We start from the raw sequence: 25,905 nt of genomic DNA on the forward strand, positions 1-25,905 counted from the left end.
CAGATAGGTTTCTTTGTGGCACTCAAGAAATGGATTCCTTGTATCTGCGATGTTAAATGTTAATTGAAAATTTGGCAAGGCACATTTACGTTGGAGTCAACTTTCCAAGTGGCGTAAATACAATGTAGGAGTTTGCTTTGTTTTTTAGTGTGTAGGCTAAAATGTAGGACTGCCACCTTAATAAACGCTCACTTCCAAATGATACGGTGTTAAAATTGTATTAGACGCTCCTATCTAATAAACGCCCTCTATGAGAATTACCCCAAATTAAGTACTAGGAATTGTCAAAAAGGAGCAAAATCACAGTCTGACCGGGGCAAACTCTGAGGAAACGACTTTTTGTTCAAAAAATCGGGAAATCTGGATTTCGATAACCTAAATTTTATCCCATTATATTGCTTCAAGTCGTCTTCTCCTCTCAGCAACCCCGTTACTGAGGGAGTAATAACGACTCGAAGAAATCGGATGAGATTCAGGCTAGGATTTCGCTGTATCATTTCTAACAGAAAAGGTAACCCTTTCGTGATTAGCCTGTTCCAGGTTTTCAGATAGTCGGGACGGCGCGAATTAAAGCGAGTAGGGAATAAAACAGCAAGGAGGTAGGGTGGGGAGACAGGGTGAAGGAACCTTTCTCCCCTCCTCTTCCTTTCTTCTGCTCAGTTCTTGTCCCTCTTTTCTCCTCTTTGCCCCTCCCTTCAGTGTCTGAACAACTCGAACAGGCTGTAAATAAATTTATTATATGGCTGAGTCTGTTTTCGCCATGCGATTGGTCAATTCGCGGTCCGTAACTTGCTATACGGTATAAAATTTCCAAGAAAATGCTCATTTCGGAGCTCTAAATCTCTTTACCTCGGAAAAAAAGGTTGAAATTAAGTTACAAGACGTCTATCAACCTTGAGGACTTAGATTTTGACTTTGTCCTTCAACATTTTAAACTGTGTTTATTTGTGAACGAAGGCGATGAAGAAACTAATTCGTAATCTTATCAAAGAGGATTCTAGTCAGTGTTTGTACACAGTTAAGAAGACGACAATTGACTGGCAGGGATTCGAAATGTTTCGCCTAAGAGAAAATGAGTAATTCCTTCGACAAATTTGATAACAAACATGCCTGCACCCGATCATCTTGACGACCTTCTTTGTCATTTGCAGTGTTTTTCTAAAGACCAACGAAAGAAAAATAGAAGCGACTCCAAGCCAGACACAATGTCCAGTTTTCAAACGACTCCAGCGTCACATTGGCGAGTGAATACTTACAGTGCTCTTAGTTTTGACCGAATATACCTAAAAATATGCCTGTAAGCCATGAGGACTGGGATGTTGACTTTGCCTTTCCAGATTTTAACTTAGCTTTGTTCGAACGAGAACGAATCTGATGTAGAAACTGAACCGTAACCTTTTCGTGGAAGAAGATATGGTCCGTGTATGCAAAATTTTAACGCAGATCACGCTTGAAAGATGAGAATGAACTGGCAGAAATTCGAGAGGTTTTCCCCCCAAAATTAACGAGCGAATCTTCTACAATGACAACAAACTTACCTTGAAAAGCTTCTTTGCCTTTTGCGGTGTTTTTTTACAAGGACCAACAGAAGAAAGATGGAAACGACTTCGAGAAAGACACAGTGCCCGGTTTCCAAAATACTCCAGCGTTACATTAAAGAGCTAAAACTTACAGCAAATTTGTTTTCACTGTCTCGGAAACGCTTTGTCGTGAGCCAATAACAACTTTCTTTTTTGACGCCTGTCAAATGACTGTCAAATCGCGCGTCCTGCACTTGTTTCCGGTCCCCGAAACTGGAAGAAGCCATATAATAAACATCTTATTAGCCTCGTTTTTTTCCATCGATTTATGGCGCACGGGCCATAAATCGGAACAATATATCATTGATCTATAATCCTGAAAAGTTTTAGTGTCGTATTGAACCCGGCCAAGCGCGATGCAAACGGATTTGTCAAGATTCTCTTACTTTCCTCGCATCTTTTGATTTCGCGACATCCTGTCCAAAAATCAAAGTTTGGTGCATGCGCAGTAACGGGATACTGTTCCTTTAAGTTTCCCTATTAAAAACCTTTTATATTTTCCCAGCCTTTCATAGACACATCCCCCACCCACCCCCCACCACACCGGGTCACGAAGATTTTGCCATCAGAAGCGCGGTTACCAAGGCTTCCGATAATCTCGTGATTTGCGAAAGGGAAGACAGCAAAATGGTGAGTAGCTTATGAGTTTTGAAGGTTTGTTTTATTCAGTTGAAGTAACAATTTGGTACCAATGGGCTTGTTTGTACAAAAGCCGGGTAAAAACGAAGCGTATAGTTTATAAATGGAGTGGAAGAGATCGTTTGAAAGAATTAGGAGACTGAATATGAAATCGGTGAATTTCAGTCAGACATTATCAATCGTACCTTTATTGTAAGTTATTTAGCCTTAAATGAAGTATTTGGGAACAACTTTCCCGTGTCTCTTTTGATGTTTGTGAATGTACGTGCACTTGTGCTGAATGAGCACTTGAATGATCCACACCTTGACGGTAATCTGCTGAAGCATGAATTGTATGACTGTGTTGCATGAGTTGATGTCTAATCCAGTCCTGTCTTTCTTTAAGACTGCTCCAATACCTCACGGGTTAGACAGGATACCAGATATACAGGGATACCTTGTGATCAACTCTGATGGAGCAGTGCTCGCTGTGAGTGTTTGGCTGAGAAATCAAACATTTGATATACAGTACATTGGAACCCTTTCCTATGACCACCTGGGTTATATACTTAACAAATAAATACCAATAATTGTTGCCGTGTGCCTGTTCAGTAGTAGATCACAGATGACATTGAAATGTGGTAAAAACAAAAGAGTGGCACAAGATTTGCAGATGAGTGTGTCAAAAGGGAGCTGAAGCAAAGATGATGACAACAGCAGTGAAAACGTCAATAAAAATTAATTAACATCCTTTCAAACTCTATTGCATCTATTTGGATCTGCCCAGTATGTCAAATGTAGGCGACTTTTCCTAGAGTTTTAAATCTTAAGGGCTCTATCCAGGTTCAAAACAAGAAAGGAAAATTGGCTATTTGCATGTTCACATCCTCCATGAAACCTCACATTAGTAGGCTTTACGTGAAAGTTGCGCAATGAATGTCAAAGAATGTACTAAAAAGTGTCATGTACATGCAGAGCTGTTGTTTTGTGGAAAAACCATTGTTTTTTGATGTTGTGGTTGTTGAAGCTCCCTACTGATGTTTTAGCACATTTTGACATCTTCTGTGATCTATTACCTAACATACCCACAGCAACATGGAATCCCTTTTATACAATGAACAAGAAAGAAAAAACTTTTCTTGGGTGTCATCCATTTTCCGTACTCTAAAGCCTGGTTTCCATGTGATCGTCCCGATCGCCCCAGTCATTCCAAAATATTTCGAGACGATCCGGACGACTGGGGTAATTGGTAGTTTCCATATGATCGTCCCTATCGCCTCAAAGGCAAGAGGGGCGGGGTCGTCGGCGATGTCTCTGGGTCAGACAATAGAATTTTTGTGCATGTTTTGCAAACAAGCCACATAAATGGATGATTTTTATTCGTAAAGCGAACCTCGCACCTTGGTATCTGCTTTTTCTCTTGATTTTCCAGCATTGACAAGCTAGAATAGTTCCCCGAAGACATAGCATCTCTACGAAAACTTTCTTTAATTTCAAATAACCCCATACGCGCTGCGAACATTTGTGTATTATTTTTTCGGCTTCAGCGCCATGCGGGCCGAATTTATTCTCGATTACTGGAATAAAAGTGATGACTTCTGGCATGGCCTTCAATCATCCCGATCGTGTCAGTCGTCTGAGAGCGTTTCTATATGATCGCTTCAAAATTTACATGATCGTCCTGATCGTCCGGATGGAACTCAACTCTTTCCAAGCAATCGAGGTCGTCTCAGTCGTCCGGGTCGTTTGCGATCGTCTGAACATTTTTTGAGACCACTAGTACGATTGGGACGATCCGGATGATCATATGGAAACCAGGCTTAATAGATCATGGGCAAGGGTCAATTAAAGCACCTGTAATATTCACCACATTGTATTAAACAATGTACATTAATTTGAACCTCAAACAAAAAATCATAGGGACCCGCTGCCCAATCTTGAAGGGGAAATGAGTATGCTCTACAATTCCTTGACTTTTGTTTCAATAATATTATTATGGTCTCTTCAGTCCTCTGGTGACCTTGAAAACAATGAGAATATAGCAGAAGTGATAACAAAGATGCTTCAAACAGCCGCCAAAGTTCCCATATCAGGCGACAGGACACAGACATTCAAGAGAATGTCAGGTGGGTTGTTGATTGTGCTGGGGCTATTTTATCTCGCCACCTTATTGTTGAGTTAATAACTATGTAGGCAATGTTAATTAATTTAAGCCTTGGCTTTAAGTCTTAAGAGTGTCCAACGTCCATTTTCTCCTAACAATCGCAATACATAATCAAGAGAAAAGATTAGGAGAATTATTATTATTATTATACATTGTACTCACTATCTGTCTTCTCATCTCATTAACTAAGAGCCTACAGCGAATTTTGGAAATTAGTGCAACCTAGAGATTAGTCAGTTATCTGCTAGCAGATAATTGACTAATCTTTAGGTACATGCAGTGCATGATTTCCAATAACAATATCAATTTAGGTTGCTTGCAATGGTGTGTTTGTCATTATTTTCCTTAAAACAATGTCTAATAGAACAAATAATAATAGATAATAGATCCAGTTTTGTGATATCGTCGATAATTAAAGTCTCGGTAAGTGTTATTAGCCTTGGCCTTTGGCTCGGCTGATAACACTCTGACCTTGATTTTTCCAGATAAAAATCCTCATCCAATAATTGTTTAAAATTATCACCTAAGGGAAAATATTTTGATGTTTTTCTCAATTAATTACTCTGTGAACAGAGTCTCCTTCGATCTCCCTAGATAAGTCAGGAAGCGGAAGGAACCTCTGCCGACATCCTCAACAATTCATATTGGTCATGCTCCAAATTCAAATTTTTCCGCGACTTTAATCAAACCGTTACCGTAGCATCCACTGTGTTTGTCAGCAATTGTATGTTAGCTGGAACATACTGGTTTGTTTTCACCCTTCCATATTGGGAAGCTCAATAGGAACAATTTCACCTTGGGTATCTAAACTTGGCATGTTTCAGTATAAAGGAGACAAAAAAACTGAGAGCTAAGGTAAATATTTTTATTTGAAACCCATTTGTTTATCCTTCCAAGAACTTTGCGTAACACTTACCGGATTATGGATCCGTTCAAGCAAGTAAAATTGGCTAAGCACATGGTTAAATCCAAAACAAAATCCATCCCAAATCGGGGTGCATTTTCCAATTTTTCTAAAACTGAACGTTAGATCTAAAATTTTCTCAGAATACTTGCATGAAATTGAAGTGGCAGCTTTTTGTTTTGTTATGGAACGTAGGCACAGAAAGAGCCAGCGAAACTCCGGAATACGCATGCGTGCACAATAAAACTGGTTTATCCAGTATGAAACTTGTCTGACTCATCCAAATCGCGAGATAACAGGCAAATCAAAGGAATTTGAAGATGTCAGCAGAGATGCTTCCTCTTTCCCAACTTATCCAGGAAAGATCAAAGCGACTCTGCTAGCAGAGTATCAGTTAATAATCTTTAAGGAAATGTACAGAGATCAGATTGGAGAATAAATATTACTATTTGGTTAAATGAGTTCTAATTTTATTGGCTGCCTAGTGTTAAGGCGCTCATTGTTATCTTAATTTTTTTTTCTTCTTTGCAGTACATTATGAAGACTTCATCTTAATGGCAACAGTGTCCAATCAAAAAATATATTTGGTTAAGAGACCTGCAAAACAAGAGTCAGAGTGAATAACCTGGCAAAAATACTTGAAATAAAGTAAAAATTGTAATCATTTGACATATTAGATGAGTCAGTTACTTTCCATCAGAACAAGAATGGACAATGAAAATTATACAAGTGTACACATGGTGGCAAGAAGGCAGGTTAGAGAGAGAGCAGCATACTTTGTTGAAGGATTAATTAATACCTTAAGTGTGTGAGACTTCTTGTTTTTTTGGATCTCATGCTTGAACAGCAAATTTAGTAAAAGAAAGAAAACTTTCTTAGAAAACTTTATGTTGGTACATGTATCGGTCTCCCTTTCAATTCATTAAGGAGAACTCGCTGGCTTTAACTAGCCTGCAAGAAGGCTCACTTGTGCGAGTTCAGGTAAAATTTTGGCAGAAGAGCCACCATCACACGAGGAGTTTACCTATTGCGTTGGTGGCAAAACTTTTCCCTGAACTCACACAAGTTAGCCTGCTCTCAAGCTAGCTTTCATCATTCACCAGGGGTCAATTCAATAAAACTTAAACATTAGTTTTCACAAGTGTAGCAATAAGATACTATTTATATTGTTCCAGATTCTGAAAACAATAGGTACATGAGCCGGTGAATAACAGTAGCCAACAAAAGTTTGGTTGAATTGACCCCAGCTCACATGTGTGAACTTATCACACTCCCTCAAATACACTATCTAATCAGTTGAACAGTACAGTTAACCTTTTTACTCTCTGGAACTGGCCGAGGACAAACTTTAGGAAAGACTTCAAAATCCTACATTGAAAAATCCTAAAAAAGTAGTACTTTTTCAAGAAAATACTCTGGAGAGATTTTCTCAAATAGTAAATGACATCATGGGATTTTTACCTCAGCATGAAAGGATTAATTTTGCAAAGGACCCAACGATAATTATATTGTGATGGATAAAGCATTTTATTTTCCGTAAAAGTACTTTGTTATAGCTGGAAATAAAGAATTGTTTATAAAATGGACATACCCGGAGTATTTTAGTTTATTAAGAAATGGTGCTTGGGGATGCCTTGAGGAGCTAGCCTGCGAGCAAGCTCTCCTATTTGGGCGAGCCTCGCGAGAACGCTTGAGCAAGGGCCTGCCCCTCGCGGCCTCGCCGCTTGCTTGTGAGTTCTCACGAGACCCGCTTTGAGACTCGCCAAATAGGAGAGCTTGCTCGCAGGCTATTGAGGAGCAAAAAAAGGTACCTTGACCATTTATCAAGATTTTGATTGTTTGACTGGCACCTGCCACCTTGGACATTTTCCTAAAAGGGTTACCCTGCAATCTATTCTCCACATTTAATTTCCTGTTTGAAATTATTTCAAGATCAGAATTCTTTGGCGATCATTTCTTTAATTTGTGCTTACGATTTATGTTGATTTAAGCAGTTATGCCCGGACAATGTGGTCAAACCTTTCACAATGTGATCAATGCTTGAATTTTGTAGCAATAACATAGCACAGCAATAAAACAGCAACTCGAGTTTTTATACCACATAATACAATTTTTATTTCCCAGTCAACAGTGCATTTTATTAAAAACAATATATTAAATAGTTCTTTGGAAAATTTACACCAGAAATGTCAGATCCAAAATGCTGTCATGAAAGAGCAATTTGTCATCATTCCACTACATACCTTAAACTATCATAAAACAGTTTCTGTATTAATAGTATTATCCATATTACTAGTATTCTTCATTCTATTATCATAAAATTATTAATCCCCACTAATTATAACCGACGTTTTTAAATGTATTAAATATGTATCAATATTCAACAAGCATTAAATAGATTTGTTAACAGTAATAGAGGGGGCACATACAATTTTTTTCCTTGAGTGTCCAACTTGATATCATTGACAAGGCAAAGCAAGGTATCTCATTGAATACATAAAGAAATTTCAATCTTGTTAAGTCATGTATTACCCTGCTAGCAGGATCTTTCCTAGATAAGTTGGGAAAGAGGAAGCGACTCTGCTGACATCTTCAAATTTCTTTGATTTGCTGATCATCCCGCGATTTGGATAAGTCAGACAAGTTTTATACTGCTGCCTTTATTTGACAAACTCAGTGGATGCTATGGTAACAGTTTGACTGATTTCGCAGAAAAATTTAAATTTAGAGCAAGCTCAATATGAATTGTCAAAGATGTCGGCAGAGGTTCCTTCCTCTTCCCGACCTATCTAGAAAGATCTAAGGTAGCCAGTGCCAGGCTCTCGGATAGTATAATGGGGACATCTTAAAACGAGCAAAGCGAAAATAAGACGTGCGCGACTTGAGAAAGGGGGCCCCGCGCATTTTTCGCATTTCTTTTTACTGAACGACTTTTTACCACTACCTTGGAGCCTGGAACAGGCTAGATCGAAGGAGACTGTTCACAGGGTACTCATGTATTTATTTAGTGAAACAATGTAAAAACATAAGGAGGAAAAGTCCCCCTAGACCTCACTATTAAGCTGAATTTTGGATTCCATTTCATGTGCTTCTCCTAGGGAATAAGATTTGTCACTTCAATCGATCATAACAACATGGACCAATATCACACCCTTATTGCTAAATGTATGACTTATAGGACTGATATCCCTGCTTCAGTCAAATGCTGATATTTAGAAGAAAAGAATATTTTCCCACTAAATCAACAGTTGTTAGATGATTTGGGCTTAAAAAAATGGAACTGAACTCAGGCCTGCTCCATCTTAAACTAATTTGACTTTGAGTCAGATTCTAATTAATTCTAATAATAATAAATTATTATAATTCTAAGAACTGTTCTATTGAGCTAGTCACGGAAAAATAAATTAAGTAAATTTTGTGCATTGTGATAACAATTTGATTATTATAATGTATATCATTATATTTTATAATATTTTATTCACTATCCATTTGTCACAAAAACTTGACATGAATGAGACACGGTGGTGAAGCCTGGCATATTCTGTGTTGCTGCCAAATGATCGGGAAGATCTCTACCATCCATCTCACTATGCCATTGGCACTTCATAAATTTACCAACCTAAAGAAAACCAGCAGATAAATAAGCTGTGATGAAGTCACTCAATGGCATTATTAGGAAGGGATTCAGAGTAGAAAGCATCAAAAGGGCAATAGCTTTAGCAGAGCAGGATTTTGTGGCAGCCAAAGGCCACAGCGATTTGGATCTATCCATGCTGTTTCAGGCAGGTTGAGGTGTGACTGGGTTATGTTAAGCTTGGTTAAGTAACTGATGCAAAATGTTTTGCTCAACAATGTGGGTGATGTTAATGATAAAAATAACAACTGCAGGAAGTAATACCTCATGAAGTCCTTCTTGCACAGCTAAAAACTCTACTTTGACAGTCAGTGAAGACCCAGAAGGACAGCACCTTTAATAAACAAATTGAAGTTACCAAAGGAAAACTGCTGGGTTAGGAACATGGAATAGATGAAGGGGAGTAGGCATGAATTAGGCCAAGGAATGCTCAGGCATACAGTACTCTTTGACTGAAACTTCTACAGAAGCCACGCCCCAAGGGAAAACAGGGCTTTCCTTTCAAAGAGTGAAAAAGGACGATGAACAATCTCTCACAAGTGCCACCAATAAAGTAGAACCCCGATAACTCAAACTTGGATAACTTAATTTTGCCCCACTTTTCAGTCATTTTTACTCAGATAACTCGAATTCTCCGCTAACTCGAACTAAATATCTTTTCCCTTGATCAAAAAGTAACTGAAATTTACCCTGATAGCTCAAATTGTGGTTCTTTTAACTCCACTCGGATGTCATCTCATTAGCTTTTCTTGTTGTATAAGGGTGAAAACACTAAAACTAACACTGTTTAACACTAAAGCAATTTGATTTTAATTGGTGGAACAAACAGACCACATTTTATCATAAAAAATGCCTGATCATGTTACCATTTCTAATGAAATAAGTTAAATTTTCACTGTACCATACACTGAAGTGCGGCAAAATCAGTAACTATCTATTTTTAACTTGGCAAATTCAAGTTTTAAATTAACCCCGATAACTCAGACACTAGCGAACTCGAACTGTTTTTCATTTCCCTACAGAGTTCGAGTTACCAGGGTTCTACTGTAGTTGTAAGCTCTTGTCCCTTGGGTCAGTCGCAAAGAGAAGTATTGTTAATGCTACAAGTTCCAACTGAAGAGTCTGAGGACAAGATAGCACTACCAGTGGCCTGACTTATGCTGGGTAATTACCTTGCTAATGTTAAGTGTTTTGAATTTAATTTTCAAATTTCATGTGAAGTGTCTTGAAATCTAACTCAGTGTCAAGTTTCCTATTGACAATATAAAAGGATCACCTTGGCTAAGTTACTGCAAACTGTAAACTAAAGGATTTATTTACTATAAAAGAACCATTAATTTGCAGCTTAAATATTCTTACCCTATTCTCACTTGTGGTTGTAAACACACCACAGATTGTTCTGCACTCGAAATGTGCTGAGCTTTTGTCATGCCATGATTATTGACGGGACTCCAAACAAGGGAAACATTACCATCATCTCGCTCTGTGTTGGTTACTGTGTACTTCACCTGAAATCTTGAAAGGAGGATTACAGTCAACAGAACGCTTACAGTTTTAATTATTCTACATTACAAAACATTATACTTACAGGAACACAAACTCTACAAAATGCATCTGACCGTTTCTGCAAAATAGATGACTAGGACTAATGATAGCTAACAAGCCACAGTTTTGGCTCAGTCAGTCTCTTTTGTGTGAGTGCGTGTGTTTTTTTATTCACGTAATATATAACTATATTATTTATTATTAATTTATGTAATCATTTCCACCATACGGTGGGCAACACACAACAGAGCAGGGCTCCAATTTAAGTGTGTCTTTACGAAATAATAACCCACCAAGCCCAAGAGTGGTTGACCACACCACCAGGGTCTACGTCCCCTACTCTTTGCAAACATTGGTGAGGGGCTACAGTTTTTTGTCCATATCGGAGAAGACTGGAAAGTCTAACTGTTGCAGGTGTCATTACAAAGGCAGCACTTTCTCCTTAGTTATTTTAAGACCCTGAGTGTTGGTCCGGCCGGGGTTTGAACCTGCCACCTCCCGCTTAGCAGACTGGCGCTCTCCCAACTGAGCTTACCAGGCGACGATTGTTTTTAAAGCAATAATTCGAATCAGAGAGTACTTAATTAAAATGATAAGTTTATTGAGAGTGACAAATCATTATTTTTTTTATGAAAGATGGGAGACAATGTACAAAACAGGCACGATTAGACTAGCACAAAATAATATGGAATCTTTTTTCATTTGCTGATTCTCACTACCTCTTTCCTTTGCTCACACATGACTGACAGGTTGCTCTCACACTGACTGATGACCTTCTTACAAGAAAGACAGGAAGGCTGTTGAAAAATAGGAACATAAAAAAATATAAAAATAATAAAAAAAAGAAATACGATAAATACGGGTAATAGGTAAAAAATGAATCTACATGTAGTTGAAATGGTACTTGCCCAGCTACTGTACTGTATAATATAAATAAAATCTGCATATGATAACAGGAAAAATTGCCAGCTGTTACTGGAGCTCAGAAGGCCTTATAATTTTTATCTTTTCACTCAAAACTTGAAAGCACCAAACAAAAACGTCGTATCAGCATGAAAAAAGACTGACTGAAAGTTTATGATGAGGACATTTAGATTGAAAAGCGACTTATTTTCATGACTGTAAAAGCTGTAATTTTTTGCTTAGAGCAGCTTTTAATTCCACTAAATTTGTCTTTAAATAATAAACCAGTATAGAAGAGGAGGACATCCATCAAACTGACCGACAAATTAATGCTCAATTTTGATTGACTTTAAGGAGTTTGGTTGTTTTCTTTATCTTTCATCTCCCTCTCCAAGAAGAAACTACAAAATCTCTTGCGACCTTTGATGACATTTTTTGGATCTGTTGTCCAAAACTATTATAATTATTAAAAGATGAATTTTTACTCTGACTAGTTATGGATGGTTGGAACAGTAATAGGATATTAGCAGCATTTTTAAGGGACGATAAGTACCTGTACGTTGTGTTAATTTCGTGATTCCAGCCTCTGAGTGTTTCTACATCCCAGGTTATGGACCCCTTAAGTGCTACTTCCAAATGCTAAAATAAATAAATTAATTAATTAATTAATTAAATTGTATATATTTAATAATGCTAGAATTTACATGTATATGCTGTAGTTAATTTGTAATCTCGGGTAATTTTTGTTTTTCTGTTGTTTTTGGGTATGGTAATGCATGCTAATGAAGTTGAAACAAAAGAAAAATAAAAATTACCTGAGATTAAAAATTAACTACAACATATGTCAAAGGAGGAGAGGGTGCCTATTTGAAGGGGGTGATTCTTTGGCAGATAATGGACACTCTGCATGGAGACAGATATAAATGAAACTAACTTGATGGTGAAGAATCTGTCTCCTTATTTTGACACCAGTGTTTTCAAATTATGGTAATAATTAAAAAAGGCAAAACAAGGCTTCCCTTATGACACCCTCACTCTCTAAAAAATTGACAGGCATGATAGGGTGCTTATTCAGTCAGGGTGCCAATGAGACCAAGGGAGTGGCTGCTTCAATGAGGAAACTCGGTATTTCATGTTTTTATTGCCACCAATAAAACAATATCTTCTATTGAAAGAAAATGAGATTTTAAGTCTTCCTCATTTTAAACAATTCTACTACAGATGACAGTGGAAACTTGATATAACAAACTGCTATATAACAACGCCCTTGATTTATTCTTTGTCCTGGTAATAGTATATCATTTGGAAAAGGGTCTTGATAGAACAAAACCCTTTAAAACCGAGCATATTTTGCAGGGACCTTGGCCCTTTATTATAATATTGAAGTTCCACTGTACCAACAATCAGTGAATCTATTATTGATCATTGTCTTTCCCTTTGCCGGCCACCTGATGAAGCACATACTAGCATTGTAAGAGAAAGATACATGTACATAATTTGTACAATACTGATGACATGTCACTACCCAGATCTGACATATTCATACCTTATGCGATCCCAACTGGCTTTCATGGTGAATAATTCTAAACAGAAATGCATAGTGTTCCCAAGGTCTGAGGAAAATTGGATGCTTGCTTGATAAATTTTCACATTTTGAAACTGGGAAAACATCTAGACAAGAGAACCTGATGATATGAAATTGAAAAAGAAGCAAGAAATTAAAAATGAAAGTGCACAAGTGTCTTGTCCATTTTTTGGGTTGAGAAACTCTGTACAAAAAATTGCCACCACTCATGTAAGTCTCTATTAGAGCAGAAGTTTCTTATAAATTTTCCAGTAGGAAATTTTGTCTAGAGAGCTGTTTTATTGAGGGGTGGGAGGAGGGAGGCAGAAGGCAGTAAAAAACAAAATATTTTGCTGTTGGTGAGAGTGAGGGTGGGGTGATGATGGAAGGCTGGTGCAGGGATCAGACATTCAGGGAATTAGTTTTGGAATTTTATTTCTGACCAAACAACTGCAGAAATATAAATTATACTGATGACATGTCACTGCCCAAAGGCATATGAAACAAGTTGTGAGAACATTGTTTCTTGGTTGCAGACCTCATGTCTTCCCTCCCCTGCGAGTTCGTTTTTCTACACAGACAACCGAAAACCAAAATTATGACTGTGTGGCAGCCCAGTTAAGAGTAACATTTTCATGAACCTGTGAAGATTACTATGACTTGACTACTATTTACTCTGCCAATAAATGTTCCTTTTCACTTACATTTTTGGTTTTAAGTGTTGTGCTGAGTGAACTTGGTTGTGGATCATGTTTCTCGCATTTTCAGCACCAATGTCAGAACTTGCATGAACATCTACTTGACAAACATTGACTGACTTCCCCAAAGTGTTAATAACTAGAAAAAAGAAATAAAGAAAACTACACTGTAGCTCTATACTGTTCTATATTTGCCCCTCCTTAAGTATGTAAGTTATGTAAAACGAAAGTTTAATAAATAGAGGATATTACATGGCCGCGCGGAGATACGCAATTTCTCTTCGAGTGTTGAAAAATATTTCATGAGTGAGCGCAGCGAATGAGTGAAATATTTTTTTCAACACAAGAAGAGAAATTTGTATCTCCAAACAACCATGTAATGTTCTATTTATTATATAAAATTATATAAACACCGATGAAATACCAAACCATTTTATTTAGATAGTTTTTTGGTCTGAAAGGTGTGGTTTATTATGAAGCCCTAGCAACGGTGATATTTTCACATGTGAAGATACCATGTTATTTTCATGTGAAGATATCAAATTTTCACGCAAAAGCTCACTTGGTATTTCATTGGTGTTTATATAATAAAAAGCTATTTTAATTGTACTGTATGTGCAGGGTGAGCCAAAACCTATGTCCAATTGTCTGGAACATGTAATCCTTTGACATGACTTGTCCGAGGGACAAGCACATTTTTAATTAGAAAAAAATAGAGAAACAGTTGAAAATTGCCTTCAAATTACAGTAATCTTGAAAGTCATAAAAGCAATAATTGCTTTTATGACTTTATTAAACCTCACACTTGACAAAATAACTGACATAACGTTTTTATAATTCAGATCAGTTGGCTTATCAGAGGTGAAAACAACGAAATTTAATACATAAAGCTCACTGCTGAATATACAGGTTTGCTTGATAGAGTGTTTTCACCATTGACATCATCATACTCTAAAATCAAAATAGCGAGTCCCTCTGGATTTTTATCAGCTCTTCACCAGGTTGAAGATGGCTGAGATGTCTGGTTATAGAAAGCTATCTCCTTATAATTTCAGCCATTTAAACATTTCAAACAGTAAAATATGTGTTTATGTGAATTTACAAAACTAAGTGAAATCCAGAATGATGTCTTTGTTGACCTCAGGTCGCCATATTGGTGTCCCATGTTGGTACACCGGCATGGCATCTCCATACAAAGCTCTATAAAACTGATGAAACTTGTCAGAAAATAACTAAAAAATGGTAGGCTGGACAGACCTGAGATGCGGATAGGTTACATAAATGTATTTATGAGTAATTTTTCTGGCTTCTTCTTCTTCTTCTTTATTGTGAAAACACTCTATACTAGTGTGTCGGTGTCATGTCAGTAGTTGAATATACAATCCAGGTTAAAATGTATATCATTAAATTTTACCTTCAATGCAGAGAAAATGCTTGCTAGCCACTTGAAAATACTTGCACCGAAGTGTCGGAGGTGTAACAACAGGGAGGGTTGCATTCACTACAAATCGTATCAACAATGTTTAATAAAAAATAAAGAAATCCCCCACTCAGTGAGACACATTGGCAATGTTTGAGAAATATGAGACTTTGAAGCAAACGTTTGAAAAATCAGAGATGGAAGGAACTCACAAACATGGGACTTCAAGGCTCATCATAAAGTGATTTCAAGAACCTGCAATTTTTTACATAAGATGCATAATACCTTCCCAGGTTTAAGCTTTCAACCATACAATAAACTGCACTGACATGTTTGAATTCCAATAGTTAAGTAAATTTTACCTATACATCGCCATGCATTCCGTGACTCTTCTATAAGCTCTTCTGGGTCATGATTTACCAGATATCTTTTAAAGTCACCTTTCTGGAATGGCTCTGCTTGAAATGCATCAAGCTCGGGTGTCCAGACATTCACCGAAAGACGCATTCTTCTGGTGAGCGCAGGCAGTGAGTCTAGTACAACATTCAAGGGGTAGATGATATCCCCACGAGATGTGATTTTTGGTTCAATCTAGAAAGAGAAAATACAAACCACAACAAAACAAATGGAGGAAAATGGTTTTCTTTTTCTAGCTTAAGCTCAAATTCACTCACCCACACAAGTATACTGTTTCAGCGTCATTTATGTTTTTTGCCCATGCCCATACCATAAATCCTCTTAAGCCCCCCTATAGGCTTATTTATTTCAAACACACTTGAAGGGGGGGCGGGGGGCTTATAGAGACAGAGGGCATATTTGAGAGGGGGGCTTATTTAATTTAGCAAAGACTCATTGGTAAAACGACGGCCATTACATTCAATAACCACCATTCCCCCACCCCTGTTAAGGAGGTATTTTTGGTCAGACCCCTTCCCCACCTCTATTGAGGAGGAGGTTTCGGTCAGAAGTCCTGAGGAAAAAATTATATTTTTTTGTTTTGTATCCCTTGGAAAATGTGGCACTGTTATGCACCTATCAATAAAAAACCCCATTGGGGGGGGGGGGGGGGGGAGTGTGGGCAAGGGGTGGGGATTTGACAAATTTTAAAATTTTTTGATCAAATTCCCTTGGGTTGGAAACAAAAGGTCAATCAAAAGTGTCAAAAAAGCCCCCACCCTAGGCGAAAAAATCTAAACAAACAATACTATAATACTGTATAAAACGAATTAAAAAACATTTCAAAAGTACGTCCTTATTAAACATAAGCTCCTTTAAATTACTGGCTGTAATTAAGTATTTTCTCTCTCCACTAGCATCTTTTATTTTGAACAACAAAATCACTCTAGGAAGATTGACCGTGCTATTATGATATTATTGAAACGTAAAATGCTTTATAACATCTGCTCAACATGTCGGAACAGGTCGGATCAGTGACCCGTAAAAAATCTTCTGACTTTCATGGTGGAATTCAATTTCAATCGAGTTTTACAATCAGACGGGAACTTGAAGATAAAAACTTTCTCAAAATAGACATTATCTGTTTAGATGACAGTTTAAAGTATCGGATTATGGCGATTAAAACAAATGAAAACTTCACACCTTTCTCCAACAGCGCGACTTTCAGAAAGCTTCGAGGGACGGACTTGGTAACTGCTTCTGAATTGATACCAGGCTTCTGTCAGTCAAAGTCAAATGTCCCGACCCCAGGGTCGCTTCGCATGATCAAAAGCCCGACAGGGGGATAGTCTCAGGCATCAAATCCCCGCCCCTTGCCCGTACTCCCCCCCCCTCCCCCCCACGGGATTTACATTGATAGGTGCATTATTTGTCCCATTCTGGGAAGAAGTTCTAAAGCACTTTTCAAAAGAATAAGGGTGAAAATACCAAGAAATATTTTATTTTCTCAAGGAATAAGGGCAGTGTTACATCACTCATAAGGAATTATTGCATACACTGAACCTAATATGAGTGATGTAACACTGCCCCTATTCCTTCAGAAAATATAATATTTCTTGGTATTTTCACCTTTTAAAAAACTGGCACGTTGAACAGTAACTCCCTTCCGAAAAACCTTTCTTATAGCATTGACCCCCTTAGAAAATCTCTAGTGGACTTGTGGATATAAAATGGAATGGCCTTGAGGTACCTCTGGAAAGATCTATCCTAGCTGATTTAGCTGCTTACCATCTTAATAGCTACAACGGAAAGCTAAATGGATTCATGAAGGAAAATATGCATCGTTACACAAGAAATGACAACGACCAAGGCGGTCCTCGAAGGGTTAAGCATGTGCATTGCTTAGCTTGTTGTCTTAGATTACCTTTTCTTTATAAAGATTGGTTTCCTTTCCCTCCATTTTAAAAGAGCTGATAGGCCAGCAAGTAATAAATCCGCCAGTAGGTGCTTCATCTTTCCGGATCATCAAATCGATGCTACTCACACTCACACAGCTACACAAACGTAGCAAGCGTTTTTGCCACGCTTGGAACTTCGCATCTGAACGGTTCTTGCCGCGAAACTGAGCTATCAGGAAAAAGCACAGATGCTCTCCGGCATAACAAGAATTCCTTGAACCTTTCTCAATATCGGAAACAGGATCATTTGTAAAACACTGCGGCAAGAATATAAAAAAGTTGCTATCTAATTCTTTGCCCGCCATGAAAACAAGTCGCCATGTTTTCTTCTTCGTTTGGGTATACCCGCTGACCGGTTGCGCCTAACTCATACATGAACACGCAACAACTCATTTGGAAGTTGTTGCATCCGTTTGCATGTAGCTAAAAGTTTGACTGTTTTGAAACTTTGCACAACAACTCCCAACAACAAGCAAATGCAACAGGGTCTGCAAACGGACGCAACATGTAACATGCTGCTGATGAGCCTTAATAAAGGCGAAACAGCTCTTCGTGATTACTACTGGCTCAATGATATGACTGTTGCAAATAGAGTACCGAAGTGTGACGTCATAGAAAATGAAATTTGTGAAATTATGGGATTTGTTAAGCTATTCTGAAAGAACAACGTCCAAGACGCCTACTCGCCAAAAATTAGCAATTTGGGGCAGATTGTCTCTGAGATATTAGCCCAGTTATGCTCCGATGACTCCATACAAATCCTTCTAAATCTTACCTGGTTCCTAATCTTATGAACCAAGCCAAATTTAGAAGGATATGTATGGAGTCGTCACAGCATAACTGGGCTAATATCCCAGAGACAATTTGCCCCGAATTGCTAATTTTTGGCGAGTAGGCGTCTTGGACGTTTTTCTTTCAGAATAGCTTAACAAATCCCATAATTTCACAAATTTCATTTTTATGACGTCATCACTTCGGTACTCTATACGTGGGGAACTAGCCAGGCTGTGGGTTGGTGTATGTATCCCCCCTTAACAACAATGTTGGGAGTTGCTGACCAACAATGTTGCGTCCGTTTGCACGACTCTTGGATCACGTTCTCAGTCATCCTGTTATCTAGCCTCATCCGCAGGCAACTCCTATTGTAACGGTTACACTGACCGTCGGGACGGTGAAGCCTGCAGAGGAGGCAACCGGTTATCCTGCGATGAACTTGGGATGTCTGGGTTGACTAGGCATCCCAGTCATCCCGGTCATTCCAGCCATCCTGGTCATCATAGTCATACCACTCATCCCCGTCATCCTGTTCATCCCTCTCATCCCGGTCATTCAGGTGTACCTAGTCATCCCAGTCATAGCCTGCGATCGTGCCCTCTCCCTTTATCTCTGTAATCTTTTCCCTCTTGAGCCAAAGTAGCTGGGAAGCAAAATAATAATAATAATAATAATAATAATAATAATAATAATAATAATAATAATAATAATAATAATAATAATAATAACGCCTGATCTCGGGTTATCCCAGTCATTGCGGTCATCCTGGACATCATAGTCCAGTCATCCTGGCCATCGCAGGCATCCCGGTCATCCTAGTCATAAATGACCATTAAGTACAAAGGACCGCAATCGATTATGCTGTCATCCCAGTCATTCTAGTCAGTAATTATCCGGTTTAGGATATTTTTTTAGGATCCATTCTTTCTGTTGGTTATTGTTTTTATTTCGCCGAATTAAGGAGGAAGAGGTCTCCCTCCAGTTCCCCTCTCGGTTCCTTCGCTAAACTCAATTATGCCTTGTTTCCTGAAAAAACCTGACGTTACGAAGCAAAACTTTCCTGTGGTACTGTTTATCATCTCATAAAAAATGGTTTTAATTTTAGGTCCATGAAAGGTACAGATTGGCAGAGGTGGCGCAGTACTTTTCTGTGATGCTGCTAACCTTGTTCCCAGAGCTTTTCCGAAGAAAATGGGAGGGGCGAAAGCCCTGGGGGCGAGGTTGTAGTACCTCTTGCTTTAAAGAGGTGTAGAGTCTCTGAAAGACCTGATTTGCGATACCTAGACAACGCCTTTTCCCCTTTCTATTTTTCCCGAGAAAGGGAGCATTGATACACACACAGTCCTTCCCATCAACTCATGGCTTTTTTCTCAACTTACAAGAGACAACCCTAGAAACTAGGTTTGAATGCAGTGATTTGGTTACAAATAGTTATGGTAACTAGGACTCATCTTGTTAAAAATCATGAGTCCCAAACCAGAACCAATGAGTTCCAGTTCAAAAAAAAAGGGGTCCGAAATTGAAAATGCTTGGGCCTTTATGTAACCAGACAGTTAATCTGAAGACAGACTCCAAAACTCTGTATTACAGTATGCTAAAATAAAAATATAGTCCTTCTATTTTAAAGCACAACAAAGGCTAAATGAAATATGCATCGTTAAACAACAGCCGTGATAACTGCAACAGAAATTACACGAACGGGATACTTCTACAAATACACATGTTCAGATCGATCGATCGATCTTTGCGTTCTGCGGGACGCATGCTATGAATTATTTCGCGTCTTTGAGGATTTTTATTCGTCTGGGACACAGGACGCAGAGGTAACAAAATCATTCAGAAAGTTGGCTTTATATCTCAGGCTGAACATTTTCTCGCTCAAAACAATTTATAACAAGAAAGCTCAAAAGCAAAATGCAAGTACTTAATAAAACAATACACTTGAACAAGAGTCTTCGTCATCAAAGACGAACTTCTGCTCCTCCTGTTGGTTAGAATTCGCCCTATGATTAGTAGAGTTTAACAATGTATCGTTGGTATCGGCTTGAGGTCCCGCAACAAACTCGTCTTCATAATAATCATTGATATCCTCTTCTTCAATTTCAACTTCTAATTCTTTTTTCCTACTGTTTACCCGTTTATGAGCGTCTTCGCCATAATAATTTGCTCCGGAGAGCCGGCTTCTGCGTTCCGCGAAACGTTTAAGTTCAAAATCTTGCGCCCGTAAACGCACTCTCTTGTGCATGCGGAATTTTCCAGTTTTCTGACAGCATCCGCAAAACCTACTACAAAATACCACAGAGAAGAATACAAATAACGCCGCAAATACAGCGCAAAAAAATATAAATATGATAAACAACAACTTTTTTCTATCGTGGCTGGAAATCTGTGTAGGCCTTGAAAACTTCGTTGGAACAGTTGGATTTGAGATAATCTTCACGTCGAAAGCTATAAACACCGTATCATTATATTTCACTACCAATGACTCGTTCTTGATTATTCCCAAAAGTTCACTTGTTAAGTTTCTTTCACGCGCAGCTTTGACAGTGAAAACAACACTCACTGAACCACAGATGACGTCATCAACTATGACGTCATCTCTTGGTATCCGCAGTATACTGGCCAGTGTCGCTACAAAGCTGAGTTTGAAGGAATTCTTGTCAACAATCACGCTGCAATTACCTTTAAATTTAACAACAAATGTTTCAGTAAACAGAGGCTTTAAAGTGCTTAGCTTTAAGGAAGAGAATTGGAACGTCGGAACGGCACTGGAAGGTTTCAGCTCAATTCTACCAGTTCTACTTAAAGAAACATAACTGGCCTTGTCTTGCAAAGAGGAATATGATTCTGCTACCAAAGATAGTTTCGAGATCAACGAAGAATTATTGAACAGGGATGCACTTGAAAAGACAAGCGAAGGAGCTGAGGTAAGAGACGTCTGTGACCACGGCTTGGTAGTAGGAAAGAGTGAAACATAAGTGGATAAATAACTAATTGTAACAGAATTGGACGTCAATTTTTGACTTGAAAATGTTCTGGCCGTTAGTAAAGGCGCTGAAAACCTGGACGGTGGCAACTGTGAATCAACCAAAGTAAACGTTAAAGGTGGAGAAGAAGACGATATGGTTGTTTCTGTTGTTCTTAATTTCACTCGTAAAGAAGTTATCGAAGGCAACGAATGAAGGAAATAAGATGATAACTTTGATGACAGTGATGGAGATAATGTTGTTTCCGCTCCCGGGTATATTTCCGCAATTGTTGTTGTTGGTGTTGATGATGAATGTGATGATGATGATGATGATGATGATGATGGAGACGGAGATAGTATTGTTGATGATGACAATGATAATAATAAAACTGACGATGACGATGCATAAGTTTTAACTACAGGTATTAATAACCAAGTTGAGGATGACGTGTCTTTTCGTGAATTTGATGGAGAAGGTAAAAATTTTGGTGCTTTAGAATTATAAAACGTCAATGTTGATGACGACAAAGACATACGTGATATTTGTAGTTGTGCGGGTACCGATGTTGGTAGGGGCGAGGGAAGTGTTGTAATCAATGTTGGTGATGATAATGACGACGACAATAACAATAAAGGTGACAATGATGGTGATAATAAGAACAATGATGGCGGTGATAGCGATAATGATCCGAACGATGACAAGGATACTGACGAAGAAGACGATGACGACGATAAAAATGACGTAAACGATTCAGTGGATTTTGATGCCATTAATGAGTATGACGAGGATTCCGCCGCTTGCCTCCTGCTATACTTTAAAGAAGTAGGCTTAAAGCTGTCCATCAACGGAAGACGAGAAGTTGCTTTGAAAGAATAAGAATCAGTGTCTACCACGCTAGTAACGTCGGTTGAAATTTTGAAAAACGTGTTCTGTGACGCTGACAAAGAAACAAGAGGTGAACCTTCTGAAACGCTAACAGTTGAGCTGGTTAGAGAAAAAGAGGATTTCCAAAAGGGCGGGGTCTTTGCCTTGTAACCAAAGGTGGTAGTTACTACACCTCCTTCTTGATCTTTAGCCATCAGAGGCGTTACGTAAGTAGACAGGGAAGGAGATGGTGACAGTTCTCGTAAAAAAGCGTTCGACTCAGCTGGTGTAGTGGAAGATTTCCTTGACCACGACCCGTGGGAAGAAGAGGTGAATAAAACCGAAGAAAGTGAAGGTTGCTGTGAACCACTAGTTGGAGATGAATTCGTATCAAGCGCTTGGACACTCTTTTTCAAGAAATTCGGTGAACTAGTCATGGCTGCCAACGAAACCATACTCGACAGAGATATTCTTTGTAGAGTCACCAAAGATGAAGATGAAACAGATCCCTCATCTACAAAATAATATTTATGCAATAACAAGATTATTTGTGACATTTAGGTGTTAGTTTACTTTAAAATTACACAGTCGAACCTCCATGTGCGACCACAGATCCGAAGCACAAAGATTTTCCTAGCCTACGCCGCAGACGAAACTTTTTAACTCTGGGTTAAGTACGTCCTGCAAAAGGGCGCCAAAATTCTTGTTTCCGCCCCTCCCCCCCCCCCCCCCCCCCCCCTGTGTACCAAGATTTGACTACTGCGTCATGATTGGCCTGTTAAAAAAGCCAGTCAAGATGAATGGAAATTCGAAACGCTCTTCCGGTAATTCGTTGAACAGAGGAGACTGCATGTGGTTCAATTTTCATACACTCTATTTTTTATATAACAATATTTTTCATAAGAATATCGAGGCTGAAAGTTGCGAAATTTTAAGAATAGTTCAAGAATAAACCCGAGACTGAGATTTGTAAAGGCCTCAATTTTGTGATTGAAAATCTGTAAATACAGAAAATTATTCCTTTCACTAAACGACAAGAACCCTGGTAATCGAAACACCATACATTCTCAAACAGAAATGCCATAAGCTACAATTAACAATTAAGAGTAATTCAAGATAAAGGAAAATAAGAATATTCCGCCTAGGTTGGAAAAACAACATTATTATTTATAAAAAAAGTGTAAGCCACCAACTCTCGTCTAAAGCGACCACTAAATCTTCGCATTGGTGGTCGCTCATAGGGAGATTCGACTGTACTAAGCATGCAGCGCAACAGTCAGTAGATACAGTGCTCTACTTCTCAATTGATGCTCTTTTCGCTTTCCTCTCCTTTTCCTGTTCCTTTCTTTTCGCGTGGACTTAAAAGTTTAATCAATGTAAAATATTATGTGTGATATTTTTATTGAATATTGTAAGTTAATGTAGCCTGCGTAGCAAGCGTTTCCGCGCGAGTTCGTCGAGAAGGTTGGGAAGAGAGCAATTTCTTTTTTATCGCTTCCGCTTTAACTTTCGCGCAATAACTCGATAGGAAACGCTTGCTAAGTTAATGTTTAAGGGTGTTTTGCAAAAAGCAGCGAGCCGACAACCTCGTCCCCAGGGCGCTTTTCTCTGGGGACGAGGTTGGCGAGCCTAGTAAGTAGGTGGCGAACTCGAACGCCTGTTAGCAAATTTGACAAAAAGAAAAACTGGTGTAAGGCAGACAGTCTGGTTTTTACGCTTGACGTTTCTGAAGCGAGCCTATTGTCAGGAATAATGTATACAGTATATTTGAGGAAGACGATTTGCTTCCATGTAACGTCTCACCTGACGTCTTAGCTCCGGTGATAGCTGTCGATATTTTCCTCTAATTTAATGAATTGCCAAAATATCAATATCCAGAGTTAACATTTCCAAACTGACAGAACGCAGTACCTGTCTCGCCAATAAAGAAAATGTTAATTTTAAAGTTAATGCACTGAAACCCCATATTAAGTGTGCATGAAGCTACCGCAAGAATCAGTATGCTCCCAGTATTTCTTCGCCTTAATAGATGTTCCGTGAACACACACAGAAAGTAATAATTCGCTAATCTACAAACTGGAAAAAAAATTTACTTCACACTCCAATTATATTTTTTGTAATTGCTCTCGGCACATCTCGTAAAACGTTTGTTTCGCGTGCCAAGCGAAATGCAAATCTTCAAGTTCACGAAAGCGATGTAATTAAATTGTCCTTGAAAGCCTTTGTTCCTGTTACAATTTTGCTTTGTTTTTAATTCAGATAAATTATTCTAAGTCATACACATCCCACGCTTTTTATATACACTGTCGCCTCGTATCAATATAGGACGTCAAACCTTGTTTCACTTTTTTTATGGTTTGCAATTCATTAATCACTTTCGGTGAAAGATTGGCATTCTTTGCTAACAAAATGGGCAAATATCCTTGCTCTAATATAAGCTATGATTAAGCAATATGCATCTATCATCTTCGGCCCCAGCAAAACTTGCGCTTATTAAATCGATTTTTAAAGTTTGGCGATAAAAATAGTGCGTACTTTAAGCAAAATATGATTTGGGATAAACCAGAATTTTTCTTCACTGAATTTTGGTGAAATGGCTAATTATTTTATATCGTAGAGGAACAAACAATAAGCCTTCACTGATCTCCATTAGTTCACTAGCTAGCACTTATAAAGCTATGATCGATTTTGCTTACGCTAAGATCATTTTCGTTTTCGTTAAAACATCATTTTGGGTTCTAAAAATAAAGAAGAAATAACATGAAAGTAAAAGGAATTCAAGTTTTCGCGCCCCAAGACATTTCTGGTGCATTCCACACTAATTTATTTAATATAACGCTACCGGTCGTAAACAACGCTATGTACTCATAAAGGTAGAAACTATTTAAATGATTTCTTCTTACCCTGAAAACACGAGGACGAACTGCATACTGTGGTCATATTTAGATCAATATCTCTCTTTTCCCTTGGTTTTCCATCACAGCCTCTCTTAATACGATCTATAAGGTTATCACATCTATCTTTAAAAGTTTTGCACCACTCCGTCTGTCGGAGTTCATTACTGACACATGTTGTCCAATTGTGAATGTTAATTCCCTTTATGGCAATTCTCGTCAATTTCGCGATGTCTTCTGGTTGCAATCTAAAAACGAGTTCTCCCAAAACTTGTTGTAATGCACAGCATAATCGAGGAAGATATCGAAATCTAGTCGGTACTTCTTTGCGAACCAGCTCCAAACTGTTAGCAAATAAATTGTTCAATTGTTGTTCGTTCAAACATGGTACTTCAGTACAATCACAACTTTTGTTCCAGAGCGTCAAAGGGCTTTCAAAGAACTTGTTAAGATTCACTTTTAATCCTCTAAAAGCCCCTTTCGAGCCAGCGTCCTCTCCGAATCGCAGTTCATTTCCAATGTACTTTATAATTTTAGTTTCGTTGCCAAAGAAGAACATACAAGGTTTTCGAATCCAAAACGACGCTGAAATTTCAGTTTCAAAATGGCACAATCGACCAGAAGTTATTACAGGAACTTGGAACAGGATGAATAATACTACAACCTTGCCGATCATCTGCATATTTCACTTCTTGACTAAACTGCCAAATGAACGGCCGGTCAAAGGAATTACGATCAGTCGACGGCAACTTTCACTTTTCACATGGATGCCTCCAGTAGCTCGCGCTAAAATTCAAATGTTAAATCACCTCAAGCGTGGCTTACACACCTCGCCTTCAGGGTCGTCTTGAATAAATTTCTTGTAAACAGAAACCACTCTGTGTTCAGTTCAGAATAACTGCATCATAAGTCACTTTTCACCTCTTTCACAGATAATATCCGCAAACACAATATGCGTCATTATGAAGAGCTATAAACACTACCATTTTCACACGCCGCACCCAAAATATAAACACACAA

At 38.4% G+C, this 25,905-nt stretch overlaps 3 protein-coding genes across 3 annotated transcripts in view; 1 reads left to right on the forward strand and 2 right to left on the reverse strand.

The window, feature by feature from the left end:
* The window catches only part of LOC140950166 (ragulator complex protein LAMTOR4 homolog), a 218,179-nt gene extending 211,327 nt beyond the window's left edge, over positions 1-6,852 (forward strand). Inside the window, exons 2-5 of the mRNA XM_073399362.1 lie at positions 2,170-2,210; positions 2,605-2,688; positions 4,207-4,324; positions 5,798-6,852. Coding sequence (XP_073255463.1) covers positions 2,208-2,210; positions 2,605-2,688; positions 4,207-4,324; positions 5,798-5,886 — 294 coding nt within the window. The 5' untranslated portion in view covers positions 2,170-2,207 and the 3' untranslated portion in view covers positions 5,887-6,852. The remainder of the gene's footprint in view (positions 1-2,169; positions 2,211-2,604; positions 2,689-4,206; positions 4,325-5,797) is intronic.
* Positions 6,853-7,345: 493 nt separating this feature from the next.
* Positions 7,346-17,720, reverse strand: LOC140951012 (trafficking protein particle complex subunit 14-like). The gene is made up of 10 exons (XM_073400233.1): positions 17,351-17,720; positions 15,393-15,621; positions 15,025-15,111; positions 13,617-13,749; positions 12,895-13,033; positions 11,902-11,987; positions 11,165-11,242; positions 10,260-10,415; positions 9,165-9,234; positions 7,346-8,885 (listed from the first exon to the last, which is right to left on the reverse strand). The coding sequence occupies exons 1-10, from the start codon at positions 17,687-17,689 to the stop codon at positions 8,748-8,750; spliced, it is 1,455 nt and encodes a 484-aa protein (XP_073256334.1). The 5' UTR covers positions 17,690-17,720; the 3' UTR covers positions 7,346-8,747.
* A 1,974-nt stretch (positions 17,721-19,694) lies between these two features.
* On the reverse strand, positions 19,695-25,758 carry LOC140949470 (uncharacterized). Its single transcript, XM_073398629.1, has 2 exons — positions 24,895-25,758; positions 19,695-22,505 (listed from the first exon to the last, which is right to left on the reverse strand). Exons 1-2 carry the CDS (start codon positions 25,565-25,567, stop codon positions 20,083-20,085), a joined length of 3,096 nt encoding a protein of 1,031 aa, XP_073254730.1. The 5' UTR covers positions 25,568-25,758; the 3' UTR covers positions 19,695-20,082.
* Positions 25,759-25,905: the final 147 nt, after the last annotated feature.

Source organism: Porites lutea, chromosome 10 (assembly GCF_958299795.1).
Source record: "Porites lutea chromosome 10, jaPorLute2.1, whole genome shotgun sequence".
Taxonomy (NCBI): Eukaryota; Metazoa; Cnidaria; class Anthozoa; order Scleractinia; family Poritidae; genus Porites; species Porites lutea.